Source organism: Solanum pennellii, chromosome 1 (genome assembly GCF_001406875.1).
Source record: "Solanum pennellii chromosome 1, SPENNV200".
Taxonomy (NCBI): domain Eukaryota; kingdom Viridiplantae; phylum Streptophyta; class Magnoliopsida; order Solanales; family Solanaceae; genus Solanum; species Solanum pennellii.
In genome coordinates this window covers 104,151,618-104,177,053 of record NC_028637.1, presented here as the reverse complement: position 1 = coordinate 104,177,053, position 25,436 = coordinate 104,151,618, and the positions used below count along the sequence as shown (strand labels likewise).

General features: G+C 33.7%; 5 protein-coding genes across 9 annotated transcripts in view; 4 read left to right on the top strand and 1 right to left on the bottom strand.

Annotated features, from left to right (window-relative positions):
• The first annotated feature begins 3,928 nt into the window (after positions 1 to 3,928).
• Positions 3,929 to 9,405, top strand: LOC107010408. 3 transcript variants are annotated; one of them, XR_003579390.1, is made up of 4 exons: positions 3,929 to 4,799; positions 5,995 to 7,537; positions 8,472 to 8,915; positions 9,112 to 9,405. XR_003579390.1 is itself a non-coding variant. In XM_027918491.1 (3 exons), exons 1-3 carry the CDS (start codon positions 4,012 to 4,014, stop codon positions 8,844 to 8,846), a joined length of 2,706 nt encoding a protein of 901 aa, XP_027774292.1. In that variant the 5' UTR covers positions 3,929 to 4,011; the 3' UTR covers positions 8,847 to 9,405. The 3 variants fall into 3 exon arrangements, 2 of the variants coding, with proteins under 2 accessions (XP_027774292.1, XP_015065184.1); XM_027918491.1 differs by having other exon boundaries at positions 8,472 to 9,405; XM_015209698.2 differs by lacking the exon at positions 9,112 to 9,405 and having other exon boundaries at positions 5,995 to 7,565; positions 8,472 to 8,614.
• Positions 9,406 to 9,933: 528 nt separating this feature from the next.
• LOC107015409 (metacaspase-1-like) lies at positions 9,934 to 12,757 on the top strand. Of its 2 annotated transcripts, XM_027918494.1 has the most exons (6): positions 9,934 to 11,072; positions 11,266 to 11,343; positions 11,512 to 11,584; positions 11,670 to 11,781; positions 11,873 to 12,049; positions 12,463 to 12,757. In XM_027918494.1, the coding sequence occupies exons 1-6, from the start codon at positions 10,670 to 10,672 to the stop codon at positions 12,517 to 12,519; spliced, it is 900 nt and encodes a 299-aa protein (XP_027774295.1). In that variant the 5' UTR covers positions 9,934 to 10,669; the 3' UTR covers positions 12,520 to 12,757. The 2 variants fall into 2 exon arrangements, with proteins under 2 accessions (XP_027774295.1, XP_015071153.1); XM_015215667.2 differs by having other exon boundaries at positions 9,942 to 11,072; positions 11,266 to 11,584.
• A 3,151-nt stretch (positions 12,758 to 15,908) lies between these two features.
• On the top strand, positions 15,909 to 17,901 carry LOC107030243 (metacaspase-3-like). Of its 2 annotated transcripts, none has more exons than XM_015231611.2 (5): positions 15,909 to 16,450; positions 16,538 to 16,868; positions 16,963 to 17,080; positions 17,270 to 17,428; positions 17,516 to 17,901. In XM_015231611.2, the coding sequence occupies exons 1-5, from the start codon at positions 16,018 to 16,020 to the stop codon at positions 17,573 to 17,575; spliced, it is 1,101 nt and encodes a 366-aa protein (XP_015087097.1). In that variant the 5' UTR covers positions 15,909 to 16,017; the 3' UTR covers positions 17,576 to 17,901. The 2 variants fall into 2 exon arrangements, with proteins under 2 accessions (XP_015087097.1, XP_015087130.1); XM_015231644.2 differs by having other exon boundaries at positions 15,912 to 16,450; positions 16,966 to 17,080.
• A 3,355-nt stretch (positions 17,902 to 21,256) lies between these two features.
• Positions 21,257 to 23,183, top strand: LOC107008285 (metacaspase-3-like). The gene is made up of 5 exons (XM_015207258.2): positions 21,257 to 21,774; positions 21,867 to 22,197; positions 22,294 to 22,408; positions 22,579 to 22,737; positions 22,828 to 23,183. Exons 1-5 carry the CDS (start codon positions 21,354 to 21,356, stop codon positions 22,885 to 22,887), a joined length of 1,086 nt encoding a protein of 361 aa, XP_015062744.1. The 5' UTR covers positions 21,257 to 21,353; the 3' UTR covers positions 22,888 to 23,183.
• Positions 23,184 to 23,390: 207 nt separating this feature from the next.
• The window catches only part of LOC107008284, a 2,810-nt gene continuing 764 nt past the window's right edge, over positions 23,391 to 25,436 (bottom strand). Inside the window, exons 2-3 of the mRNA XM_015207256.2 lie at positions 24,877 to 25,436; positions 23,391 to 24,103 (exon numbers count right to left, since the gene is read on the bottom strand). Of these exons, the coding sequence (XP_015062742.1) occupies positions 23,757 to 24,103; positions 24,877 to 25,436 (907 nt within the window). The 3' untranslated portion in view covers positions 23,391 to 23,756. The remainder of the gene's footprint in view (positions 24,104 to 24,876) is intronic.

Below are 25,436 nucleotides of genomic sequence, written 5' to 3'. Positions count from 1 at the left end.
AATCATGGAGAATGAAAATGCTACGGAGTAGAGTTAAAAAAAAAAAAAAAAAGGTGATGATGTATCTCATGTTTCTCGTGATGAAATTTCACATTCTAAGAAAACTGATCAGAATAAAGAAGCTGGTGCACAATGGGCATACTGAAAAAATTATCAATGGCAGTAAACATCCCTTTCTTCCTTACTTTAGTAATCTTTGTCCCAATCCTTATCCTCAAATTTTATACTCTTTTGACTCTTTGATGTGCTTATGTCTGTCTCATACTCATGATATTATATGTTTTTGATTAAGGGCATAAACTGGTACATATTTGTTTATTTCGTTTCTCATTGAAGATCTTAATTGTGTATGAGTTTAAGATGACTAATATCCTCAGATTAACTAACCATTTTGTTAGCAGAAGTGTACTTGAAAGTGTTGCCCAAGTGGCTATGAGTTAAAAATGATATTGCACTCATTGAATGTTATTCGAGTTCTTTGGTTATTGGTTTTCAATGATGCCAAAAGGGGGAAAGTATATAATGTAGATAGACATATGTATAGTTTGTCATCATCAAAAAGGGGGAAATTGTTGGGGAATGAGAAAACATGAAGTTTGTAGTTTTGATGGATGACAAAGAATTGAAGTTTTGATCACTAACAAAGAGTCTTGATGTGTAACAAATCATTGGTTATCATCATCAAAAAGGGGGAAAATGTTGGGAAGTAGGAGAACAAATAAAGTAGTTTTGATGATTGATAAAGTGAAGGCATGGTGTCGTATGTATACAATTATGAGAGTTGCGACAAAGAAGAAAAAGTATTGAAGAAAAGAAGAAAAAGTGCAGAATTGTAAAGAAGGAAAAGAAGGAAACAAATATGGAAATAAATAAAGAAGGAAAAAAAAAAAAAAAAAAGTAGCAATTCAAGTCAAAGAAGGAAAGAAATAAAAAAGTAGCAATTCAAGTCAAAGAAGGAAAGAAATAAAGAAATTACAATTCAAGTCAAATAAGGAAAGACGTAAATATAGACAAGTTCAAGAAGGAAAAGGATTTGTAATTCCTTTCCTTGTAGAAGTTGAAGGCAAATCAAATCTATAAAAGGATCAAGAAGTTGAAAGAAAAAAATGTCTTTGCAATCACAAAAATCGAGAGAATTTTTCCAGCAAAGCCAGAACGATAGGTATTGCATATTCACGAAATATATCATCTTGAGAGTAGTATTTTCTGGAGAAAAAACGCAGGTCTTCGTCACAGAAACGCAAGGACCAGGTTCACCTTCATCACAGCAACATAAGCACCAGGTTCACGAAACCTGTTCTACTCAGAACTATTGGATATTGAAGTTTGATCAATTAAAGTCTAAGGTTATTAGTCTTTGTTGATTTGTTCTAGGTTTATTATTGAGTTGTAATAATTCCTAGATTTGTAACAAGAAGTGGGTTTGACTTTTTGGGAGTTGAGTCTTGAGAGATTTGTACAAAGGGTGGGTTTGGCTCTTTGTAGGGTTGAGTTTCAGTGAGGGTTGTAACAAAAGGTGGGTTTGGCCTTTTGGAGAGATCGATTGGAGTCAATCGAGGGAGTAGTAGAGATAAGACTTTTTGATTATTGAGTTGTAATCACAAAATCTTATAGTTGAATTAATAAAACGAGGTTTTTCCTTCCTTGAGTGAGGAAGGTTTTTAATTCAGTAAGTGTTTGTGTCTTTACTCTGTCTTTACTTAAAAGCAACTTACACGAACCTGGTTCGTGTTCTGGGGTAAGGTTTCTTCAAAATTGTTGGCTTATGTGCATAATCCAATAACTGAACAAAGTTTTGAATGAAGAAAAGAAGCCAGTTAAGCAGCGATCTCCACGCAGGTGGAGTCCTCGGAGCGTAAGCACCGGCGGCCTGAGCTAGCTCCGCTACAGGTTCACGGGTAAGAAAAGTAGATTGATAAAAGGAATGAGTTATATTATCAAATGAGTCGGGTCGAATTAAAATTAGGCAATTTAAGTCAAATTGGATAATTTTTTATTGATCGGGGATTCCATCCAATGAGGGATATATTTGTTAAGTTTATTGACGGCAGGGGTAAAATTAACATGCTTTTAACGGTAGGGGTAAAGTCAACCAATAAAATAAAGTTGAGGGGTATGTTTGACCTTTTTCCCTGAATTAAAAGCATATTATTCCCACTTCCCTTCCCTAATGTTTTAAGAAGTCTGGGCGTGCGGTGAAACATTTTATACCATATGGGGCGAGACGTAAGTCTCGAGATATGGCATAATTTTTATGGATTTATGGTGCGTAATCTCATGTATATTTAATTTTATAATTTTATTATTAAGATAATAACCAACGTAATTCTTATGAATCTACGGGGTGAGTCTCATTTATACTCAATTTTCTAAATTTATTATTAAGATGATAAGCAAAAAGTAAAACTTTCGATTATTTTACAAATAAATTTTAATAAATAACCTATAATATATGAAAAATATTATAATTTTTATTTGAGAAAGGTATTAATAATCAACAAAGAAGGAAAATAATTACAATTACTATTCCAGAAATATTATACACCAATAATAAAAATATAATTAAAAAAAAAGGTTAAAGAAAAAATATAAAAAGCACTAGGGCATACATTTTTACGTATCAGGCTTCTATTTTTTAGTCTTGAAACTTAGGCCCCAAATACTACAATTACGCCCTATAAATTTATGTTTTAAATTTATATTCGAAGTGTTTTTGGTATGTTCGCTCGAAATTCGCTCCAAAAATATTTATAAAAACGCTGAATTTTCACCATTACCCATGTAATCAAATTCCAATGGACTCAATCACTCAATTGTATTTCTTTTTTTGTGAATTAATCACTGCTTTGGGAATTTATAGGCATTTTTATTATACCTACAATTACAAAGGGTAATATCTGATTATGTTTGATTTCCTATCTTAAACAATCCCAAGAAAATATTACTTCCTCCGTTTATTTGACTAATTTTTAAAGATAAATTAAATCATATTAATTCGATATTTTAAACAAAAAAATTAGATATTCTAAAACTATATGAAAAGTACTATAAATTACAATTTTTTATATATTAATATGATAAAAAAATGCGTCTTAAAATGTTAGTTAAAGATTTAATAGTTTGACTCTAAAAATAGAAACATGACATACAATACCGGAAGGAGTGAATATTTGCTATAGTAAATGCATTTACTTAGGATTTCAGTACTACTTTACATATTATTACCTTCATATGATGCTATTACACTATAAGAGATTAGATTAATTTTAATACTTTGAACACATTATATACATATATAAAAAATAATTTAGGATATTTTTTAGATATTAAATTGTAAAAAAAAAAAAAGATTTAGGAAATCTTTTAGATCTTAAAATATAAATTTAACTTTTAAACTACGTATTTACCTTCATTTCATTTTAAAAATTAATGTACTAATGATATTTTTTATCTCCTCTTAGAAATTCTCATTTTCAAAATAACATTAACTCTTTATAAGCTTAGCATTATTATTTCTTATCCAACATGAGATTGAATGCCAAAATTTTCATATAAGAAATTATATCAAAATTTCTATTTAATATATACAATTGAATGATAAATAAACAGAATTTTATATTTAAGAGATTAGTTTCCAAATTAATTGACAAATAAACAAAATTTTAAATTTAATATAGAGATTAGTTTCCAAATTCAGAGGGATCAATGACCTTTTATATTACAAAGTTACAACGTACAAACTATAAACATTGATGACTTGAATTTGAGTAATCATTATTATTAGTTATTACTCTTTTTAAAAATGTTCATTTCAAGATATTTATTAATTTATAAAATTAATATATTGTAATTAATTTTTATTTTTTTATAAAGTAATAAAACTATGACAAGGAAAGCAATATACTATATAGTATAAAATAAAGTGTGATCATTTCGTTTAGTTATGGAGTCACCTGTAAGTCGTTCGTAAGAAGCACCACCTTATAGTCCCTGTCGGAATTCTCATCGGAAATGGCGACAGTTGCACCGACTTGTGGCCCAAAGTTGGAAACGCTGGCTCACATAGACATCAGTAAATTTTCCCAATCTGAACTCCACGAACTTTCCCTTTGCTCCGACTCCGCTTATGATCCCCGGCGTACTAACGAAGTCGTTATTCCCCAAATTGACCGGTCCCTCTTCAATGAATCCGGCGGAAGCCGTCGTCAAACCTATTCCCGTCTCCGCCACCAACACCACCGTTCTCGCGTGCCTGGTCTTCAACCTTCAACTTCACAACCCAAACCCCCGTGTACTTCCGACCCTGAAAATCACGCAATTCTTCATTTTCTTAAGTTCTTTATACATAATCCCAATTCCCAATCTCCACCGCCTGTTCCTCCTCCTCCTATTACACAGCCGGCTACTTCCGGGGTTCAAGAAAAGACCCTACTTTTGATGAATGAACCTGACAAAAAGAGGAAGAGAGGACGGAAGCCTAAGGATAACAAGAAGCTGAAAGAGACTGGGGTGGAAATTCTGAATAAAAACGGTGAGGTGGTGGATTTAAACAATTTGGAGAATAATGGGGATAAATTATACAGTGGAGAATTGGAGAAAAGGACGGTTAGGTTACAGACTGAAGAAGAGGTACTCGGTTTTGTTAGGGACTTGGACGGACAGTGGTGTAGCAGAAGGAAGAAGAGGAAATATGTTGATGCTAGTGGATTTGGAGATATATTGCCTATTGGTTGGAAGCTCTTGCTAGCCCTACGTAGACGGGACGGGCGCGTCTGGGTTTATTGTCGTAGAATTGTGAGGTTGTTAACTTTTTCTGCTAACATACTTTCGCTTGTTAATTACATGTTCGTTTATAAGCTTTTATGCATTATGATTATGCGGGTTATTGTTGTATGCTTTGAAATTGTGTAGTATGGACTGCTAACCTTGTGATGAAAATGAATGCTAATGGTTATTCTGTTGCATGTTTGTTAAGAATTAACTAGATCCGCGTAGTGTTATCAAAGGTGTGTTTAAGCCCTGAAGCGACGCTCAAAATGCGTTGAGCGCTTCCCCTCGCTTAATATTTGTTTCATTGCCGTCATCAAAGTTTTAAGACATACTTTTCCTTGTGAATGGGCATTTTCTGAAGAGGTGACGCGAAACATTGATATTTCAATTTATCATGAAAACAATCAATTTTTTGTCCTTATATTTGTTTCATGCTTATAATTATTAGTATTGGACTAAACACATATTTTTATTTTTCTCCATTTGCGTCTTTTCTCAATAAAGGTCATGCTTTATTTGCGCTTAAAGCCCCTTCAAACTTTAGAGTTTTTTTGCGCTTATCACTTTTGATAACACAGGATCTATGCAGCTTTTATGTGTTTCAATATTATTGCATGTGTAAGTTGAAGTACCATGAAATTTTATGTTTTTGTTGTGAAAAGTTTGAGTTCTTCAATGAGTTAGTGCATAGCTTGCTGCTGAAAAACGTTGCTAGGCTAGTGCACTTTTTATTTGATTCCTGAAAGTATATGCACTGATACAATGCATGCTATTGGGATAGCATGGCTGCAACCAGGTTTCTTCCCCAAGAACCGGGTCCATAGCTCATGCTATCCCCATCATAAGCATATTGCAGCTTAGATGTAGGAATGATTAGATAGGTCCATTTGTTGAATTTTCTATGACCGTAAAGTAGGTAAAATGATTTTGTTTCATCTTGAAGATGCCAATTTTCAAATTAGTCGATGCAAGCGTTAGCAGAGATTGAAGTATCACCAGATTTATCATAATTACATAGATTGAGATAATCACTCAATTTCACATGGAACTCATTTTAGTTGATTAAAATCTACTTTTTACTTAGAAATCTCGAATCTCCTTTAATAAGCTCTTGCACAGCTTGGTGCAACTAAATGTTGTTCTAACTGGAAGATGTTTACTGCCCTTCTCTTGTTTTGTGGCGAAGTCCAGTATTTTCTTCTTACTTGGCATTTTCTGTGTTAGCCCTACTGGTCAGCAGTTCATATCATGCAAAGAGGCTTCATCATACTTGCGGTCCCATTTTTTGTCTGGTGAAGCAAATCAGCCAACTCAGCAGGTTGATGATACTGTTGCTAAAAGTATGAGTAACTTCCATAGTGATACTAGTTTGGTTTTGTCAACAGACATCCAAGAAAATCCTCATTCTCTTCAAAAAGGTGACGTGGCAAAGCATAATGTAGTTGCACATGCAGTTGTACCCAGTTCATCTACTCTAGACCTACATCTGAGTGAAGTTTGCTTGATGGAGATGGATAATCTCCCTGAGGTTAAAGTTCAAGACATTTTTGAATGTTATAAATGTAAATTGACGTTTGAAGAAAAGAATGCATATTTGCAGCATCTGTTCTCATTTCACCAGCGGACCACAAGAAGGTACAGGGTTGGTCCATCTGTTGGTGATGGGGTCATAATTAGAGATGGAAAATATGAATGCCAATTCTGCCATAAGGTATTTGAAGAACGGCGTAGTTACAATGGTCACGTAGGAGTCCACGTGAGAAACAATGCAAGGGGAACTGTGGATATAGCTGCTGCTGTTGCTGCAGACAAGGGTGTTCAGTCCCCACATCATGATGGGTTGCTTTCAAGGACATGTAAAATGGATGCTTTAATTGAAATTGCCCAAAATGCAGTTGTAGAAACTTCTAGTGGACCTGCGACCAAGGACAGTAGCATGCCATCTAGTACTTCAATGGACTTGGATGGAAATATGTCTACCAACATTGACCAAGTTGCGAGGTCAACCACTGATACTGGATTGTCAGATACCAAGGAATTTATGACTGAAACATGTCTTGAACAAGGCAGAAATCAGCCTGATTATACCTGCGTGCAAGTGACTAAAGATAAGAGTGGTGAGATTTTGGCCAACAAGTTCAATCTGAGAGTGATCTCAACCAATAATTCTGAGCAGCCTGAGGGTGATGATGCGAAGAAGGCTGGAAGCAACAAGGTAATGCAGGGCCCGGGAAACAAGCAGACAAAAGAAAATGATGATGTTCGACCTGAGACCATGGAACTAACTTTTCAGGAAATCGTTAGTCAGAATGCATTAACTAGCTCTTCTGTCTCTATGGTGCAGTCGTTGCATAATAATTTTGAGCACTCTGAGGAAGGTGTCGTGAAGAAGGATGGAACTGATAATGTAGCAGTGGGTAAGGGAAACAGCCTGACTAAAGCAAATGATGTCGAATTAGAAACTATGGAACTGACTTTCCAGGAAGATGCTACTCTGGATGAGTTAACCAATTTCTCGCTGTCTATGGTGCAACCATCTCATAGTGCTTTTGAGCATCCTGAGAGTGATGACATGAAGAAGGATGGGAATAACCAGCAAGCAGTTTGTCCTGGGTACAGCCTGACTAAAGCAAATAATGATTTGGAATCTGAGACTATGGAGTTCATTCTTCAGCAAAATGCTATTCGAGATGGACTAGCTGGCTTTTCAGAGCCTATGGTGCAATCATTCCACAACTCTACTGGCATTCTTTCAGGATCTAGTAAGGTAAAAATGCTTTTCTGCATCTGTGGAGGTAATACATTTATCTCATAGTTGCTGACGACGACCTTGTTCTTTGTTTTTATCCTGTAAAAAGTGCATCAAGCAATGCTCAAACAATTTTTCCTCCTTCTCTGAGATCCTGACAAATAATCAACTTCGTTGATTCCTGACCATTTTGGATTTTCAAAACTTAATTTGGTTATCTTGCCTAGGATTTTTTGTATTAGGGCTTTTTTTTTGTCTTTTCTTCATCTCCAATATAGGTGAGAAAGAAAAATGCTATGACTTGGTTATCATACAATTTCAGTTCAACTTGGCCAATGCTATAATGTGCTTACTTCAATCTGTCTGGAAACATCATATATAGATTGAAGATAAGGGTGTCCAAAATATGTATTTGCCGGGCTTACAACCATTACATCCAGAAACAAGGTTTTTAAGTTGAACAGCTCCTCTACTCTTAGGGTTTACCAAGCCTCTAAATACATTCCTTGTCTGATCAACATTGGATACTGTTACTGCTCATTGATAACCCAACCTACCTGATGCACCAAGGAAGAAGCCTTTTTATTCGCCAGTTTATCTTCATTAGGAATCATTAAGATGTTAAAACTTTTTGTCTCACTCATTGTAGCATCTACTTAAGTAGTGAACATATTACTATCCTCTTGTGTTGCTTACGTAAATCTAAATTTTTGTGTTATTAGTTCCACTATCCTGACTGTTTGGAAGGATTTAATTCTTTGAGAATTATCGCTGTTATTGGCAATTTCAAATGTGCAGATTGCTGTTTTGTTGGGTTTTTATGCAGCAAGGTTTTGGATAATAGCTTATTTCAAGATTATTCTGTTTTATAGATACTATAACTGCTCATTCTTATTCAACTAATCCCCTAATTTCACGGGGTAGTAATTTATTTTCCCTAAAACCTCTGCAGGACAATGACGAAGTTTCTGCTATTGGTCAGAATCTGGATAATGGAACAGGATTTGAGGAGCTTAGGCTGGATGAGATAGACCATTTTGAATACAGCTTTGATGGTGGTCATGAATCTTCATCTTTACCCGCAACTTCTATTGGATTGGGTAATGATGCAAGGATGAAAGAGGCTTTTGCATCTGTTGGATTTGATTCTGGTGGAATCATCTTAAACATGGAAGAATTGAATCAACTTTCAACAGTATGTGTGTGGTGCAGAGTAGAATTCAAGCTTGAAGCTTATGATACCGAAGCTCATTCAGATTCAATTGGATTTATGTGTCCAGACTGCAAGGCTAAAATATCTGGACATCTGGAAAGTGTGTTTCCTTGAGTCCTCATGGTTTTTGATTTCCACTGGGCCATCTTGTGGTGCTTGCTGCTCAATGTCCTGATACACATGGTAATCCCTTAACTTGCTTAAGTTCTAGCTGCAATCAGTAACGAACAAATATTTTTGCTACTTCTTTCCTTCTTCACAAGTCTCAACTGTGAAAAATTAGCATGCAGCGAGTTTTTCTTGCTAAAATACTACACTGAATTAGCTTGTTCTTTGGCAAGCTTATTTACTGACTCAACATTTATCATCTTAATTACAGAAGATGAAGGTCTATTTTCCGCCTATAGAGATGGATGTTACAAAGCATGCATGTGTTCTCTTCTTAGGAGACAGTTTTAGCTGGTATACTTAGTTCGCTGTAAATTCATCTATGGAATAGTGTAGTTTGTAATATTCCTCTTTCTCGTATGTTAAATTACAGAAGATGGGCCTCTATGTATGAAACTGAACAGTGCATATTCTGCTTGTATGTATATTATCTGTTTATGTATGTCACTGATTAGCTCTATGAGCCTCTTTATAATCTAGGCATCATCAATGCCATTTTCTAATGTAGGCTTTTATTTTGCGTTATCCTTGGATGATGCCTTAAATTCTGTGTTCTCCATTTACTAGACTTGAGAACAGTTGTATGTAGATGAACAGAACGAGCACTTGTGAAGTTGAGCATCTTGTTCGATCTCCTCCATTTATAAAAGTAAAAGGAACATTAAAAGTAAGAAATTTGGCTGTGGAAAGATCCTTTCCTTTTCCCCCCATTCCACTCTATTCGTCGTCCTTTTGGACAGAAGAAGAGAAGTGCTATGTTTTTGTGAATGTTCAAAACTAAAGGGGCACAGTATTTCAGTCCACTTGTACATTTGCATATGTTATTGAGCATGTGAGAATCTTGATGATCATAAAGAGGAAGGGCTTTCTGGGGAATGCTTTATATTTTGTGAAGGGATTATATTATGTTATGAGAAGCATGTTTACAATTGTGCTTTAGATATAAGCTAGAATAAAGTAGCTTTTTTGATCATTTGTTCTACCTTTTCATTCTTCACGTTAAATCCCTAAAATATTCCTTCCAGTTTTCATAAACATAATTATATCTTTTAAAGCATATTTAGTATACCAGAAGTGAGTGACATTCATCTATATATGAAGCAGAACAAAGCACTTTATTCCTTTTATATGTAAACTTGGTGAAATAGACATCCGTTCAATCTTACAGCAGCTAGTTCGTATGAGCATGAGCTCAATGTTATGTCAAACTTAAATCATTTTCGTCATAGGATGTCAACTTCAATCAATTTCTTCGTACTTGGATCCAATTAATCGACAAATCATGGACAGAAAAAGACCAAGTCTAAAGATAACTTGTTCATTTTTCACTTCAAGGCAAGGTTTAAAATATGCTACTGTTCTAAGGCACTCTATGTAGGAATCTTTACTTTCCAAAAAGAAGATGAAAAAAGGAAAGTTTCAACCCTTGCTTCTGTAGTGGCATCTTCTTCTAGTTCACACATCACATTATAATTGTCAATTGAATTCCAATGATATAGAAATTCAGGGACAAGCTTGATTGAGAATCAACCCAAAATAAAAAAGAAAAATTAGAAAATGACTCACTTTTGGTTTAGTGGAACAACTCATGTTCACATCTTGATAAATGTTTATGAATATCTTCCTGCTTTTACTTATTAATTAGTTAGAAGAACATTGATCAATTTCACATTATTTCAATAAGTTGTGCATTTAGTGAAGTGACTTGTCCTAGTGCTTACTTATGGTCTGCTGACTTTACTTAAGTAGAACTAGTTTATCCCTTTGTAATGTATATGGTATGTCAAAAATGTCGACAGCAACTGCCATTGCCACCACATAGTAAGCTATTTCGTTGTGCGTGTGGCAATATGATTCCACTAGGCAATAGTGAGAGGTCACTGCCAATCCAAGAACATGGTAGATTCAGTTCTAAAATGAGAAGATTCAGAGATAAATTTAGGAAAAACAGTTCAAGAGAGAACAGCCGATCTCCTTCTCCGAGTGTTAGTCCACGTTTGTCTCTTATTTTTACAAAGCCAGCACCAAGTGGGAAGCGTGCACTTCTTTGTGGGGTGACTTACAAGAAGGAGAAATTCAGACTTAGAGGAACATTGCATGATGTACACAGCATGAGTGATTTGCTCGTTCGGAAATTTAACTTTACAAATGACTCTATTCTCATTCTAGCAGGTAATTCCAGTTTCTCTATTGACAGTATCATTTGAAATTATGAATTCAGGATCTATTGACTTGTTGAGATTTTTGTAGTTTTATACACTCACACATGTAAATGTGGTTCAGTAGTTAAAAAGCTGAAGGCATTAAATTTAACTTTTGATCTGCCTGAGTAAGAAATATATATTGAATGAAACGATTCCTGCAGAAGAAGAGGCATTTAAACCTCCAACTAGGAGAAACATCCTGCAGGCTTTCAAGTGGTTGATGGAAGACCTTAAATCAGGTGACTCGTTGGTGTTCTACTTCTCAGGACATGGCTTACGACAACCTGATTTTTGTGAAGATGAACTAGATGGTTTCGATGAAACAATCTGTCCTCTTGACTTTAGGACTAATGGCATGATAAGCGATAATGACATCAATGATATTCTTGTTAAACCACTGCTTCCAGGTGTTACACTTCATGCTATCGTTGACGCTTGTCATAGTGGAACTGTTCTTGACTTACCTTGGGTATACAAAGAGTATGTTCTTACCATCCAAAAGTTATCATCTTCAGAATCATTTTGAAATAAGAGAATATTATATCAGTTATTTGAATTTTAACAGGAATAGATGGGTTGATAACAGACCCCCATCTGGTGCTAATAAGGGTACGAGGGGTGGTATGGTCTTCGGTTTCAGTGCTTGCAGGGATAATCAACTAGCTGCAGATACCTCTGTATTATTTTTTTCAATCCTTTGATCGTTTTTTTTTTATATGATTGATCTATATATTCTATCCTCAACTACTATTGTATGAATTAATGCAGGCTTTCTCTGCTGAAAAAACTATGATGGGTGCCATGACTTACACATTTATTAAAGCTATCTGGGAAATTCCAGATATAACATACCAAGGATTGCTTGATAATATGCACAAGGCAATCGAAAATGTTAACGAAGCTAGATGTCCACTGTTGAAGATATTTCAACGCAAGATAGACCAGGTAACTTAAATTCATTCTCGAAATCACACTAATGCTATTGTTCTTAGGATTTGGTAACTTATATGACAATTTAAACTAATTTTCACACAATCAGTGCTAGGAGAAGGCCTCTTACTTGTTTTCCAGGTTACTAATTCCGCTTATTATAAATTAGTGTAAAAATAAATCACTCCTACATTGTTAGCATTTAAAAGTTAAAACTAGTTATGGACCTCATCTCAACTACAAGTTTTCTGGCAAATGTCTAGAAATTGGAAAAACTTGTGTTGTATCTCCTGATTGTTACACAGAATGTTTTTATTTAGTACAGTATATGCATATACCTCGAGTATTTAAAAGCACGATATTCTCATCAATAAGAATTAATTATTTTACTGGATATGATATTGTACTATCACATTTAAATCTTGCAGGAACCAGTGTTATCATCTTCTGAAAAATTCAACACTAACATAAGGTTCAAGCTCTAATTCTGCTCCAGTTCCATCATGAAATGCGGGCGTGGGCGCTGCTAGTTTTATACTTGTCTCTTGTAATTGCTTCCGTTTCTTTATCTTCCTCGAAAATACGATCCAAAGATTTGTATCAAACTCTCTTTGGCATTATTCTATGCTCATTCTGCCTATATAATTTGTATCTACATCTCTGAGTTAATAATTGCAAGTTTTCAAATAAGAAATTGTGTTCTGATGGTGTCCTTTCCAAGTCTCTAGCGGGGTATTAACTAATATTTATCGTAAGTTCTTTTTTTTCATGTATAAGCATATAGACAAATTACTTCTCAGATGAGGCAATTGAAAATTACAATAGTTGATTACCACATCAAATAAGCTTCTAACTTGTTAAAGGCAAAACACATGTCTTGTCATTTTAGTGGCTTCCACAAACTGAGTCAAAGCCAGAAATTTTCAGTCAGAATTGATTTTAGATGACGAGGGTTTCTGGAAAATCTTTTTAACAAAAAAAAAAATTATACAAAAAGTATGACTATCGAATATATTTCAAGTGATATCTCAAAGCAAGCTTTTAAAAACAATTTTTATTTCTAAGATAAAAGAGAATAAGTTTTATGATAAACTGATAAGAGCAGCAAAAGGATAAGGGAACAATTGGCATCTGAGTGAATTCGGATCATTACGTTTCATTTACGTATTTATTTCTTCGTTTTATTTTTTGTTAAAAGCCAAAAGTTTACCCGAGTCAAGATATTTAGAAAACAGTCCCTTAAATTGAATATATAATGGTGTTGTTATTAAAACGATGAAAATTGAACTTTAAATATTACTCTATAATACAAAAGGGAATATCAGCAGCTTGAGGTCAAGTTCCAAAATTACAAACAAAGAATTTCAAAATTATAGATATAGAAAATTGCTTAATTACAAACAGAGAAATTTGTTCCTAATTTGTTAGGTGTCTTCATTAAGCTACACGTGTATGTAGTGCCTTCATATAAAACTTCATTAATTTTGTCGTTCCTTGGAATCCCCTTGTGATATAAACTTGATAATTATGATATTTGTGTAAGTCTTTGTCGAAAATATGTAATTTAATTCCTGGGTTGTTATTCTATATTATTTTATTCAACTCTCTCCATATGATGTTTGATAAAAAAAATAAAAACTAACTTTAAAATATTATTTGTCACATAAATTGGAAGAGTGAAAGTAATGCTATAATATATATTATTAGTCATAATAATTAGTAATATATGATATTAAAAAAATATATTAATATTTGATTGAATTTCAAATTTTATATGTGCTACATAAATTGAGACAAAAAAAATAACAATATTATTTGACAATTACATTTAAATTAGTAAATTACAACAATTCAATTTTATTTTTGTTTTTCAAAAAACATATTAAAAAATTTGATTGAATCTTAAAATTTCATATACCGGATAAATTGAACAATCGAAAATTACTTTTAAAGCATTATAAATCAAATGTATAATACAGTGATTCAAAAATACTTAAAATTTAACTTGAAAATTATTTTAAAATATTATAAATCATAATAGATAATACAGTAACTTAAATTACTATAAAAATATTATAAATTATAATAAATAATACAATTAATTAAATTACTTAAAATTCAACAACTTAAATATATTTTTTAAAATATATTAAATTTTGGTTAATTATCAAATGCGTCACGTAAATTGAGATATAGAAAGTCACATATAATTTTATAAAAATTACGTTGAAAGTAATATAAAACACAATAAATAACAATTTAAAGTATTTAAAAATTTGATTAACTTTGTCAATTTCATATGTGCCACAAATTAAATTAAATAAAATAACATATATTTGATCCGTGCTTATCATGCAATTGTAACTAGTAAAATTAAATAGATGAGAATACGATACCTCTAGAAGGAAGCTCAAACTAGTGCATATTATTTTTCTCGTTATGTATCGAATAAGATGTAGATCACATATTCATTTTCCTAGTTGCTTCCAATATTAATTTTCCTGCGATTAAAGATGAAACACAATGATTAAAAAAGCATGATTTTCTCTTAATTTAACTATTCATCGAGAAAATTGGATTCTCAAAAATAATTATTACTCTCTCCGTCCGAAATTATTTTTCATGGTTTCTATTTTTAGAGTCAAACTATGAAAACTTTGAGATAACATTTTAAAATGTATTTTTTCATCATATTAATATGCAAAAAATTGTAATTTATAGTACTTTTCATACAGTTTTAGAATATCTAATTTTTTTGCTTAAATTATCGAATAATGTGATCCAATTTATCTTTGAAAATTAATCAAATTGATCTTCGATAAGCGCAACATGACAAACAATTCCGTACGGAGAGAGTAATACTTAATGAAACACCAATTTGATTCTTTTGACCAGAAATGACGATTCCCACTATAAAAATTAGCATCCGATTCAACCAGCAATTTGGAATTTGTCTTCCCAAACTATCATCCCTTCCGATACTCTGATATGCTAAAGAGAGGTAAAGTACGCCGCTGTAAAAAGAAAATTTCACGGTTATGAAAGAATATAATGCCCAATCAAGAAAATTAAAAGAGAATAAAGCTTTTTTTTTCTCGCTGATTTGACATACAAAGGCACAAGGAGATAGCCACTTGACATATCAAATTACGGGGCAAATGATATTGCGTTATGAATATTGATATCAGAGAAGTTTTTTATTTGAATCGACTTTATTTTTATTCTTTTTTGGGAAGATCCTAGAAAAGTAAATAGGTATTAAACCTATGATTGTAAATTAAGATCGAATTAACTCTGTTGGGTTCTTAATGCCCACCCACTTTGTTAGATATTGAACTTAGTTTTTAGTTTATTGTACTAAAATCATAAATTGATTTTTGAAATAATCAAGTAACTCATTTATGTTTATATACATAGAAAAAATTTATGAAAAATGTTAAAATTCAATTTGAATCATCAATTCATTTTATAGTATCAACCCAATATCACTTAGATTTTTTTAAAGAATGTATGTTGAGTTGATGTATGCTGTTGTTTTTTTGTTGAGTTGCTAATGTATAGTTATACTAACTTGATTATTATGTAAACGCGACAACTTACATTTTTTAATATTTTTATTTTATAAGTACATTATATAGGCATAATTGATTTACATTTTCAATATAAAAAGTCAACTTTATAAATTTTGGTAACTGAAAGTTGAATTATGTAAAATTTCCCCGAGTAAATACACTGTTAGAATTACAGTTCATCTGAACCAAATAGTTTTAGCTCAAATTTTGTATGCGTGCTAATAGATTCAGTAAATAAGTATAAGTAATATTAAATATTTAAAGTATTGTGGTATATATTTTTAAATTTGGACTTATAAAAATTTAAATCATGCATTCACCTGTGTCGTATATATAAATGCCTTCCATATGTATATTGATTGATCATCTCAACTCTCAAGTAGTCAATCCACTTTGATCACCCTCCATACAATGGACAGCAGGAGATGCAAATGCCAGTGGTGTGGGATGAAGATATCAGCTCCCATTGGAGCACAAACAATTACCTGTCCAAGGTGCCAATCTATTACACAACTCCAACCTGCAAGAAACCATGGCTTTGCTAATTTTCCCACTGCCAATAACAATATGAGCCCAGGAATTCCAGCTTTTCCATCAAGGCCAGGAAGGATGTGTGCAAATGCTAATAATTTTCAGCCTCAACAATTCAACCGCCCTATGTCACCACAGATCAATAATATCCGACCTCCCGCAGTACATGGACGAAAAAGAGCAGTTCTGTGCGGAATCACTTACCGCGGCCATCCAAAGAGTCTGAAGGGAAGCATTAATGATGTTTTATCCATGAGATATTTTCTGGTTGAGAAGTTGGGATTCCCAAATGCATCAGTACTTGTCCTTACTGGTATGTATAGTGTAATTAATCGCCACGACTAGAACACAAATGCTTATGTTTAGCCTTAATCTAATATGAAATACAAAAAATTTGCAGAGGATGAGAAAGATCCATACAAATACCCAACCAAGGCCAATATCAGATCAGCCTTACGTTGGCTAGTTCAAGGCTGTCAGCCAGGAGATTCACTAGTGTTCCACTACTCTGGCCATGGCACACGAGTACGAGACCATGATGGTGATGAGATTGATGGGCACGACGAATCACTATGCCCTGTTGATTTTGAGACAGAAGGGAGGATACTAGATGATGAGCTCAATAATACCATTGTCAGGCCCTTACCCCGCGGAGCCACACTTCATGGAATAATTGATACATGCTTCAGTGGAACTTTCCTAGATTTGCCCTTTTTGTGCAGAATAAACAGGTTATTCAGAAACTAATCGTTTTGACACTTTGATCAATGCAATGAAACATCATATTAAGCTATAGTAAAAGCGGTATGTCAAAATGTTTTGAAGCAGGAAAGGATACTTTATGTGGGAGGACCATCGGATCCGCTCATACAAAGGTACTAACGGTGGAATAGCAATCTCTATCAGTGCCTGTGACGACCATCAAAATTCTGGAGATACAACGGTTAGTATTTGTAAATAACTATTCACCAAACTCTAAGTGTAAACCCAACAACAATAGCTATAACCCTAACTAGTTTGTACTGCGCGTATAGGCCTTTTACTTCTACTGTGTTGTGTTATGTACTAAGCTGCATGGATTTCACTTTTAAGATCTTCAATCATCAGAATGTCGCACCTTGGGTTCCTGCAGGCTTTCACAGGCTTTCCAACAGGTGCCCTGACTTATAGTTTCATCCAAACATTGGAGCGAGAGACTAAATTGACTTACGGACGCTTACTCATGAGTATGCAGAAGAAGATTCATGAAGCACAGAACGGCATAGGCCTTAATGGTGAAAATGAAACTCAGGTACGCTTCTATGAGAATCAAAGAATTTCACTGCAGCTTTGCATCATCATACGTACTTGTCTAATGCATTTTATTGGTCTTGCCCAGGAGCCCCAACTATCCTCATCTGAGCAGTTTGATATTCACTCGAAGATGGTGGCTATATAGGGACTTAAAGTATCCAACTCCAGCCCGAGTACAACTTCCCTGGCATAATAAACTTGTTGTACTAATAAAACTTGTAATAAATTCAACAGTTTGTTTTACCATCGCGTGTAGATTCACTCATATAGTATTGTTCTGGTGTGAATCTTGGTCATATATTTTCGTTATCTAAACTATATAGCAGTAACACTGAATAAACTTCCAGATGGAAATTCGCTCAGAGCTCGTGTACAACTACATGTTGTGGTTGGTCACATCAGTTATGTCCTGTATTTGGTTTTCTTTCCATATCCATCTATAACACAAATCATATCAAAATAATCTCTCTATAGAAGACGTGCAGTGTGATTTTTTCTTATATCAAAAGCCAATTTTATTGTTGACGGTGTATTTGAAAAGATTGATGATGAAGAACTCTGTATAATCAGATAAATATGCAGGGCACTTCACACTTAAAACTGACATATAAAAATGTTTTTCTTCCTCGTTAATCGATAACAGAACCATATTATCTGTCAAAACCCTAATAGAAGATACTGTAGCACTAACCCTATTATATGGCACAATGCCTGATTTTATTTTTGTATAACAAGATTAAATTGAATGGGCAGCTCCAACAGTTGCCTGATAGAGTCAGTGGAGCAAAACTAGTGGAAGAAAACTAATCTACTCAATTTGCAGTAAATATAAACACTATCAAACATGGCCATTCTTTTGACATATAAATTGAATAATCACTTGCTCGAAATAGCTAGGAAACTATGACATCAGTTTGAACCTTTATAAGTTATGACTTCAGGAATCGTTCTTGGAGTTTCAAATTCCATGAAATTTCAGAAATCCAGCACATTCTACTTGTCAAATGTAACAAACGCAATAATAACACTAACTCAATTAAACTTCAAACTACCTACAAATCTATTTTTTTTAACCGTAATTAGAAATACAAGGGAATTTAAGAACTAGATGAAAATTGAAGAACACAATTAGAAGAAAAGTACTTTTAATCAAAATAAGTCATTATTAAAATCAATCTATCAAAATAATACATTTTTTTGGTATTTTACAATTAGTATTAATGTGGTTCTCAGTAACGTTTTAGATAATATTTTATTAAAAAAAATTAAAAATCTGACATAAAATGTTATTGTCAGTAACGTTTTATATTTCGTTGCTCTGAGGCACGTTTTACAGTTAAAACGTGACTCACAATAACGTTTCTTTATAATGATTAAAAATTAAAATTCAATCTCGTACATGCCTCGTTCAACTTTATATATAAATTTCTCTCATCTTCTCTTTTCATACATAGATAATATTTTTGCAAGAAAAAAGAGAGTGGGGAGGGACTTTCTACGATATCAATTAATTTCTTTTTTCAATAGTTGTCTTGCTCACTCATTGCATCAATATTAATTCAATAACTTCTTTATTGATATTCTAATATTTAATAATCATAAGAAAGCGATTGGTCTAATATTCGGAAGGGATGGTTACCTAGGCTAGAAGATGATATCTCATATGATTTATTCACAAATTTTTAAATTTAAATGATACAAGACAAGCTCCAATTTGTTCAAAGTCTTCCTCACGTTTTTTTTTTCTATTGCTTAAATGTATTGTCTATGTATAAAGAGAAAGAAAAGAGAAAATCATTTATATATTTCAAGTGAAGGTATGTACAAAATATATCTATCCATTTTAATAGTGGAAATTTGAATAATGAATGAAGCATGTACAAGATTGAATTTCAATTTTCAACCATTTCAGAGAAACGAAACTGTGAGTCACGTTTTAGCTGTAAAACGTGATTCAGAGTAACGAATTATAAAACGTTACTGACAATAATGTCTTATGTCTGATCACTCTGTCAAATTTTTGTCTTTTTGTCATTGAATTTTTTTGAATAAAATATTACCTAAAACGTCACTAAGAACCATGTTTAAACTAGTTTTGTAAAATTTCAGAAAAAACATATTATCTTGGTATTAATTTTAATAATGATAAAAAAATTCAAAAGAAAGGGGCTGAGAAGTAGAACTCATAGAAAAGTGATGATAGGATAAAACATTTTTCTCAACCATTTGAATAAATCCTAATTAACATATCACTACCTTTTTGATGGAATCGATTCATGCTCACTACTCAATTCGAATTTCAAATTAACTTGGTCTAATGCTCATTCTAGACCCAATAGCTATTGTCGGCTCAATAACTATTTGTATGATCTTGATATTCACATTAGGCTAAACTTGATTCGTCAAAAGAGTAACTTTTTTCTTTCAAAAAACCAACACAACATATCAAAATTATTTTTAACCAAAAGGACAAAATTACTCTGTTAAGAGCGATTTCCTTCTGACAAAATATTATGAGAAAAATAATTGTTTTCAAAGAAAAAGTACATTGAACCAAATTATAAACTAATGACTTTTTTTATTATTTACATAATTAACCTTTTTCTATTTTAAACTTAGATAAAGACCACGGATGTGCCAATATTAATTTTCTAAACCAAAACTCGATCACTAAGAATATTATTTTCTCTTAACATAAAATTAACAATTCCTTAGGCAACGTGCTGTATAAAAATTATGTAGCGAAATTCGGTTTCTGGAAAATATTGAATAATTCTTCACGAAACAGTAATATGATTCTTTTGACTAGCTAATTTTTCATAAAATGCATTCAAAATTATAAAAATTCTTGGTTTTCTAAGAGAATCATGGAAAAAAATCATGCCTTCACAAGACAAGATGAATCTATCATGCCGAAAGGCTAAAATACATTGATTCTTTTTTTTTTTCTCCATACCAATCTATAACAGAAACAGAATAAAGCTTTAGCTGATTTGACATACAAAATAATTTAAATCCTAAATGCATGTGTTAATTAATTCTCTTTTAAGTGCTTAATTGCCAACTTTAATCGATATTGATATCATGATCATCTAACTTCTAGTTTATTGCAATATAATAAAAAAATTAACTTATGAAAGAAAAAGCAACTCAATTATGTCTAATAATACATCACAGAATATTTTTTAAAAAGTCAAGAAATATTATCACTGGGTAATAGGTTGCTTAAGAAAATGAGTTTTATTTTTCTTTTCTAATTACCATGTGGTGTTATATATTGTGAGTTGATATTTTTCTTTTCTTTTCACAATTAGGGGTAAGAAAGGAAATTATGAAGCGAAGAATTCAATATAAAAAAATTCAATAGTCAATCAATTGAGATACAAAATTTTCCGACTCTTATTTTTTTAATAAAAAGGACAATCAACTTTATAGATAAATTTGGTACATGCAACAAATTGAAAGTGAAGGGCAAATTAGAGTTTAAAGTTTGATCAAAACTCAATAAGTTTAACTTAAATCTTGTATATGTGTTAAAATACTATATAGCTTTAACTTAAAATCTTGTATAGGTGTAAAAACATCCCCTAAGCACACACATAAAAAGATTTTGAATTTAAAGTGGCACTCATAATGTTTAAAGCGACGTATATAGTCAACATTACTATAACTAGCTTGACCAAAGAAAAAGACATCACTGTAACTAGAATTGTTTTGATTCCTCCAACTAGGAATGTTTCACTTTTCGATCGAGGATCTTCACTGGTATTTTCGATAGGACCAAAACTTCCCATTGATTTATTTTTAACCCACGCCTATATAACTCATAAACCATCATATTTCCATCCCTATATAAATCTTGAAACGATCCTCTTAAAGTAATCAAAACAAAACTTCACCCTGTTCTTTCACTTTTTCACATAATGGACGTGAGAAGATGCAAATGCCAGAGGTGCGGCATGAATATAGCAGCTCCCATCGGAGCTCAAACAATTATCTGTCCAAGATGCCAATTTGTTACGCAACTCCAACCTCCAAGAAACAATGGTTTTGCTAATAACAATATGCGCCCGGAATTTCCAGCTTATCCTGCAAGGCCAAGAAGGATGAATCCAAATGTCAATAATAATTTCAAGCCCCAACAATTCAACCGCCCTATGTCACCACAGATTAATAATATCCGACCTCCTCCAGTACATGGACGAAAACGAGCAGTTCTATGCGGAATCAATTACCGGGGTCATGCAAAGAGCCTTAAAGGAAGCATTAATGATGCTTTATCCATGAGATATTTTCTGGTTGAGAAATTGGGGTTCCCAATTGCATCAGTAATTGTCCTTACAGGTATGTGTTGTAATCTTCTTACACTAGTATATATTTGAACATTAACAGTATGTAATACACACAAATATATATATATATATATATATCTGCAGAGGATGAGAAAGATCCATACAAATACCCAACCAAGGCTAATATCAGATCAGCCTTACGTTGGCTTGTTCATGGTTGTCGGTCAGGGGACTCCCTAGTGTTTCACTACTCTGGCCATGGAGCACGAGTACGAGACCGTGATGGTGATGAGATTGATGGTCATGATGAATCATTATGCCCTGTTGATTATGAAACAGAAGGAAGGATACTAGATGATGAGATCAATAGTACCATTGTAAGGCCTTTACCCCCTGGAGCCATACTTCATGGAATAATTGATACATGCTTCAGTGGAACTTTCTTAGATTTGCCCTTTTTGTGCAGAATAAACAGGTTACTGATCAACCAACCTTTTTGATACTTGTTCCTGCAATGAAACTTCACATTAAGATAATAGTAAAAGTAGTATGACAAAATGTTTTCAAGCAGGGCAGGATACTTTAAATGGGAAGATCATCGGATGCGAGCATACAAAGGTACCAGCGGTGGAACAGCTTTCTCTATCAGTGCCTGTGACGATCATCAAAGTTCTGGAGATACAACGGTCAGTATCTGAAATGTTAATATCACACATCTATAGTCACTTTAGAATCTCTATTCTTAAAAAACAAGGGACTGAGTCTTAATCATAACTTTTGTATTTCAAGAAAATATTGATATGTTCACTTTTAGCACCTTCAATCATCAAAATGTACGCACCTTGGATTTTTACAGGCATTCACAGGCGTTCCTATGGGTGCCCTGACTTATAGTTTCATCCAAACATTGGAGCAAGAGACTAAATTGACTTATGGACGGCTAATCATGAGTATGCAAAATAAGATTCAAGAAACACAGAAAGCACTAGGCCTTAATGGTGCAAATGAAACTCAGGTACGCTTTTACAAGATTTTCAATAATAAATTAAAAAAATCAGTGCATCATCATCATGCTTGTCTAATGCATTTTATTGGTCTTGCCCAGGAGCCTCAACTATCCTCATCTGAGCCGTTTGATATACACTCGAAGCTGGTGGCTATATAGGAACTCATGTATTCAACTCTAGCTTGCGTATGGCTTCCCTCACCATCACATGTAGATTTCTTCGTAATATTGTTCTGGCGTGAATCCTGATAGTATATTTTCGTTGTGTTTACTTTATCAATATTGATGAACAAACTTCCAAATGGAAATTTGCTCGGTCAACTAAGTACAGCTACATGTTGTCTCATCCTTATGTCATGAATTTACAGCAGAATTTGTCATTTCGAACAGGGAGTGGAAGATAATTGTACTGCATGAACAACTGGAAATATAAGGAAACACAGTTTTACATGTTAGGCTAGAAATCACCACATCCCTGCTAGTTTTTAGTTTCTAACAGATTAAATATGCAATAACCTGTTAATAGATATCAGGCAAAATCTCAGGGTTCTTTTCGACATAACTTAGTTCTCAAGGGATGTTTCTATGTTGATATATCACAAAATGAAGTGAGTACTAGAAGAATAAAACTTTGAAATGTTAATAAACCAGAGAAGTCAATGTAATCTGCAGGAAAGAACATTTGAGGCCTGAAATTAAGATAGATAGTCTGCTCAATTTACTGTAAATTGGAGCACTTTATAAATAATATAAATGTACATATGCAATGTAAGTATGCTCTAGACTTATAAAAATTGAACTAAAGAAAGGTAGTTACAAGACATAGCTAGCTGCTACACGTCTTTGGACCTTCATAGGCATATTCCTGCTAAGGAGCAAAACCTACACAAACTGATGAACCAGATAGGAGGAATTAACATAGCAATATAATTTTTTCCTCCACTTCCCATTAGAGACTCTTTAGTTGCCAGAAAAATGGGCTCCAAGTATTTAGTATCAATCTAACCCAAAGGTTTTTCATGGAAAATTCATCGAAGCAAGAGCTTACGAGAAGCTGTGCACCAGCAAGTGTAGCAATCATGGAGGTTGGGCCAGTCAGAAGAAGGGCAATAGGTGAAATGGTGAAGCCAAAGGGACAACACCTTCTCTTGCTCCTCTTCTTGTTCCAAAGTCCATATGATCTGCTCTAATATTCTTTCAAGCTCAGCCCTTTCGCTAATACTCAGGACTGGAGAGTCTGTGCCATTGCTTGCTCGACATAGCAATGGCAGCCATGACATCAGCATGTTCATGTTTGTTCGCCTGCGATGCTCTTTTGTACTTTCTTCATCCTCTGCGATCTTTCCTATTTCTCTGGATTGTTTGAATAAGAAAGCTGCACAAAGAGAAATTCAGAACATGGCACTTTTACAATCTAAAAAAAACAATTAAATAAGACAAATGGTGATAATTTTATATCATACCAAATATCAAATTTGAAAGCAATTCACGTAGTACCCATTAAAAACTTTCAATTCAAATGGTTACAGAAAGCTCAGGAATTCACAGAGAAATTTTATGGCCATAGAAGCTTGTAGGGAAGGCTTCTTAAAAAGGCTTGTTTCACATGAACCATGTTTTACACAGTTAATTTGCATAGAAGGGTTCTAAGCTTATGCAGCAGAAAACCATAAACGTCTATTTCTTGATCGCAGTCTACTCCTTTGCCTCGAATATAGAAAGACGGGGATAGCAATACGAAAGAGTCTACTCTTGCAGAAATCTAGTGTAAATTGTAAAAGGATTTTAAAGATGTTTGAAAGTAAATGTGAAGCTGTACAATGCAAAATATGTAGGTGTCTGCAATCATTCAGGTTTATGCAGTTGCTACTACAATCTAAATACCCACTGCAGTGCAAATACAATGAGAGATTATTAGGCGATTGGACATACTAATTCACTAGATTGACCATTATCCATATCAGATGAGTTCTCTGTGCATATTTTGTTCAATACAGATCAACTTTTACTTTAAATCTATCGTATAATTTATGCTCGATATCTCCGCGTACAACAACAAATATGCTTCAATCTGAAACAGATCCATAACTGCAAGCATGGAATTGCAAAATTAGAAATGCGATTTAAGAATTTTCCATAGACAATTACCTGAAACCTTAACAAGAGACCCCTGAAGCCGCGGTTCAGCAGAAAGAGCAAGCCAAGCAACATGTGAAGCCGAAGCCCACATATAAACAGCTTCATCAACACAACCACAAGCTTCCATCTTCTGAGCAAGCCATAACAACTCCGCCGCCAGCTTCTCAGCCGAGCACCCAAATTGGCTCATCTGGTTCCTCGCCCTACCGCGCTGCCACACAACGTCGCCATAATACCTAATCGCCCTCAAACCGCGGCTCAACTTACCTACGTAATCGCCGCCATCTCGGCCTCCACCAGACACAAATCCACTAACACCTCCGCCTTCTTCCGCCACCATGGCGGATTCAAGCTGATTAAGCGTCCGCGTAAAAGCCGCAGACAAAGCGGCGCAATTCACTTCCCTCAAAGCTTCATTACCCTCCAAGAGATTTTCATCAATTAGCCTCTCCGCCAATGATCTCACAACTTCATATTTCCTTGAACTCACCGGAATATCATTCACAATTGACAACACTTGAGTCAAGGCCCTAGATATCCCCGACTCCGCACCGCCGCTCGCGGCGGCC

Coding starts and splice junctions, on each gene's coding strand:
- LOC107010408 (XM_027918491.1), top strand. CDS start 4,012: ATGGCGACAGTTGCACCGACTTGTGGCCCAAAGTTGGAAACGCTGGCT. Junction 4,800..5,994: donor TATTGTCGTAGAATTGTGAG/GTTGTTAACTTT, acceptor TTTCTGTGTTAG/CCCTACTGGTCAGCAGTTCA. Junction 7,538..8,471: donor TTCTTTCAGGATCTAGTAAG/GTAAAAATGCTT, acceptor AAACCTCTGCAG/GACAATGACGAAGTTTCTGC.
- LOC107015409 (XM_015215667.2), top strand. CDS start 10,670: ATGTATATGGTATGTCAAAAATGTCGACAGCAACTGCCATTGCCACCA. Junction 11,073..11,265: donor CTCTATTCTCATTCTAGCAG/GTAATTCCAGTT, acceptor CGATTCCTGCAG/AAGAAGAGGCATTTAAACCT. Junction 12,050..12,462: donor TTCAACGCAAGATAGACCAG/GTAACTTAAATT, acceptor TAAATCTTGCAG/GAACCAGTGTTATCATCTTC.
- LOC107030243 (XM_015231611.2), top strand. CDS start 16,018: ATGGACAGCAGGAGATGCAAATGCCAGTGGTGTGGGATGAAGATATCA. Junction 17,081..17,269: donor AAAATTCTGGAGATACAACG/GTTAGTATTTGT, acceptor GGGTTCCTGCAG/GCTTTCACAGGCTTTCCAAC. Junction 17,429..17,515: donor ATGGTGAAAATGAAACTCAG/GTACGCTTCTAT, acceptor GGTCTTGCCCAG/GAGCCCCAACTATCCTCATC.
- LOC107008285 (XM_015207258.2), top strand. CDS start 21,354: ATGGACGTGAGAAGATGCAAATGCCAGAGGTGCGGCATGAATATAGCA. Junction 21,775..21,866: donor ATCAGTAATTGTCCTTACAG/GTATGTGTTGTA, acceptor ATATATCTGCAG/AGGATGAGAAAGATCCATAC. Junction 22,738..22,827: donor ATGGTGCAAATGAAACTCAG/GTACGCTTTTAC, acceptor GGTCTTGCCCAG/GAGCCTCAACTATCCTCATC.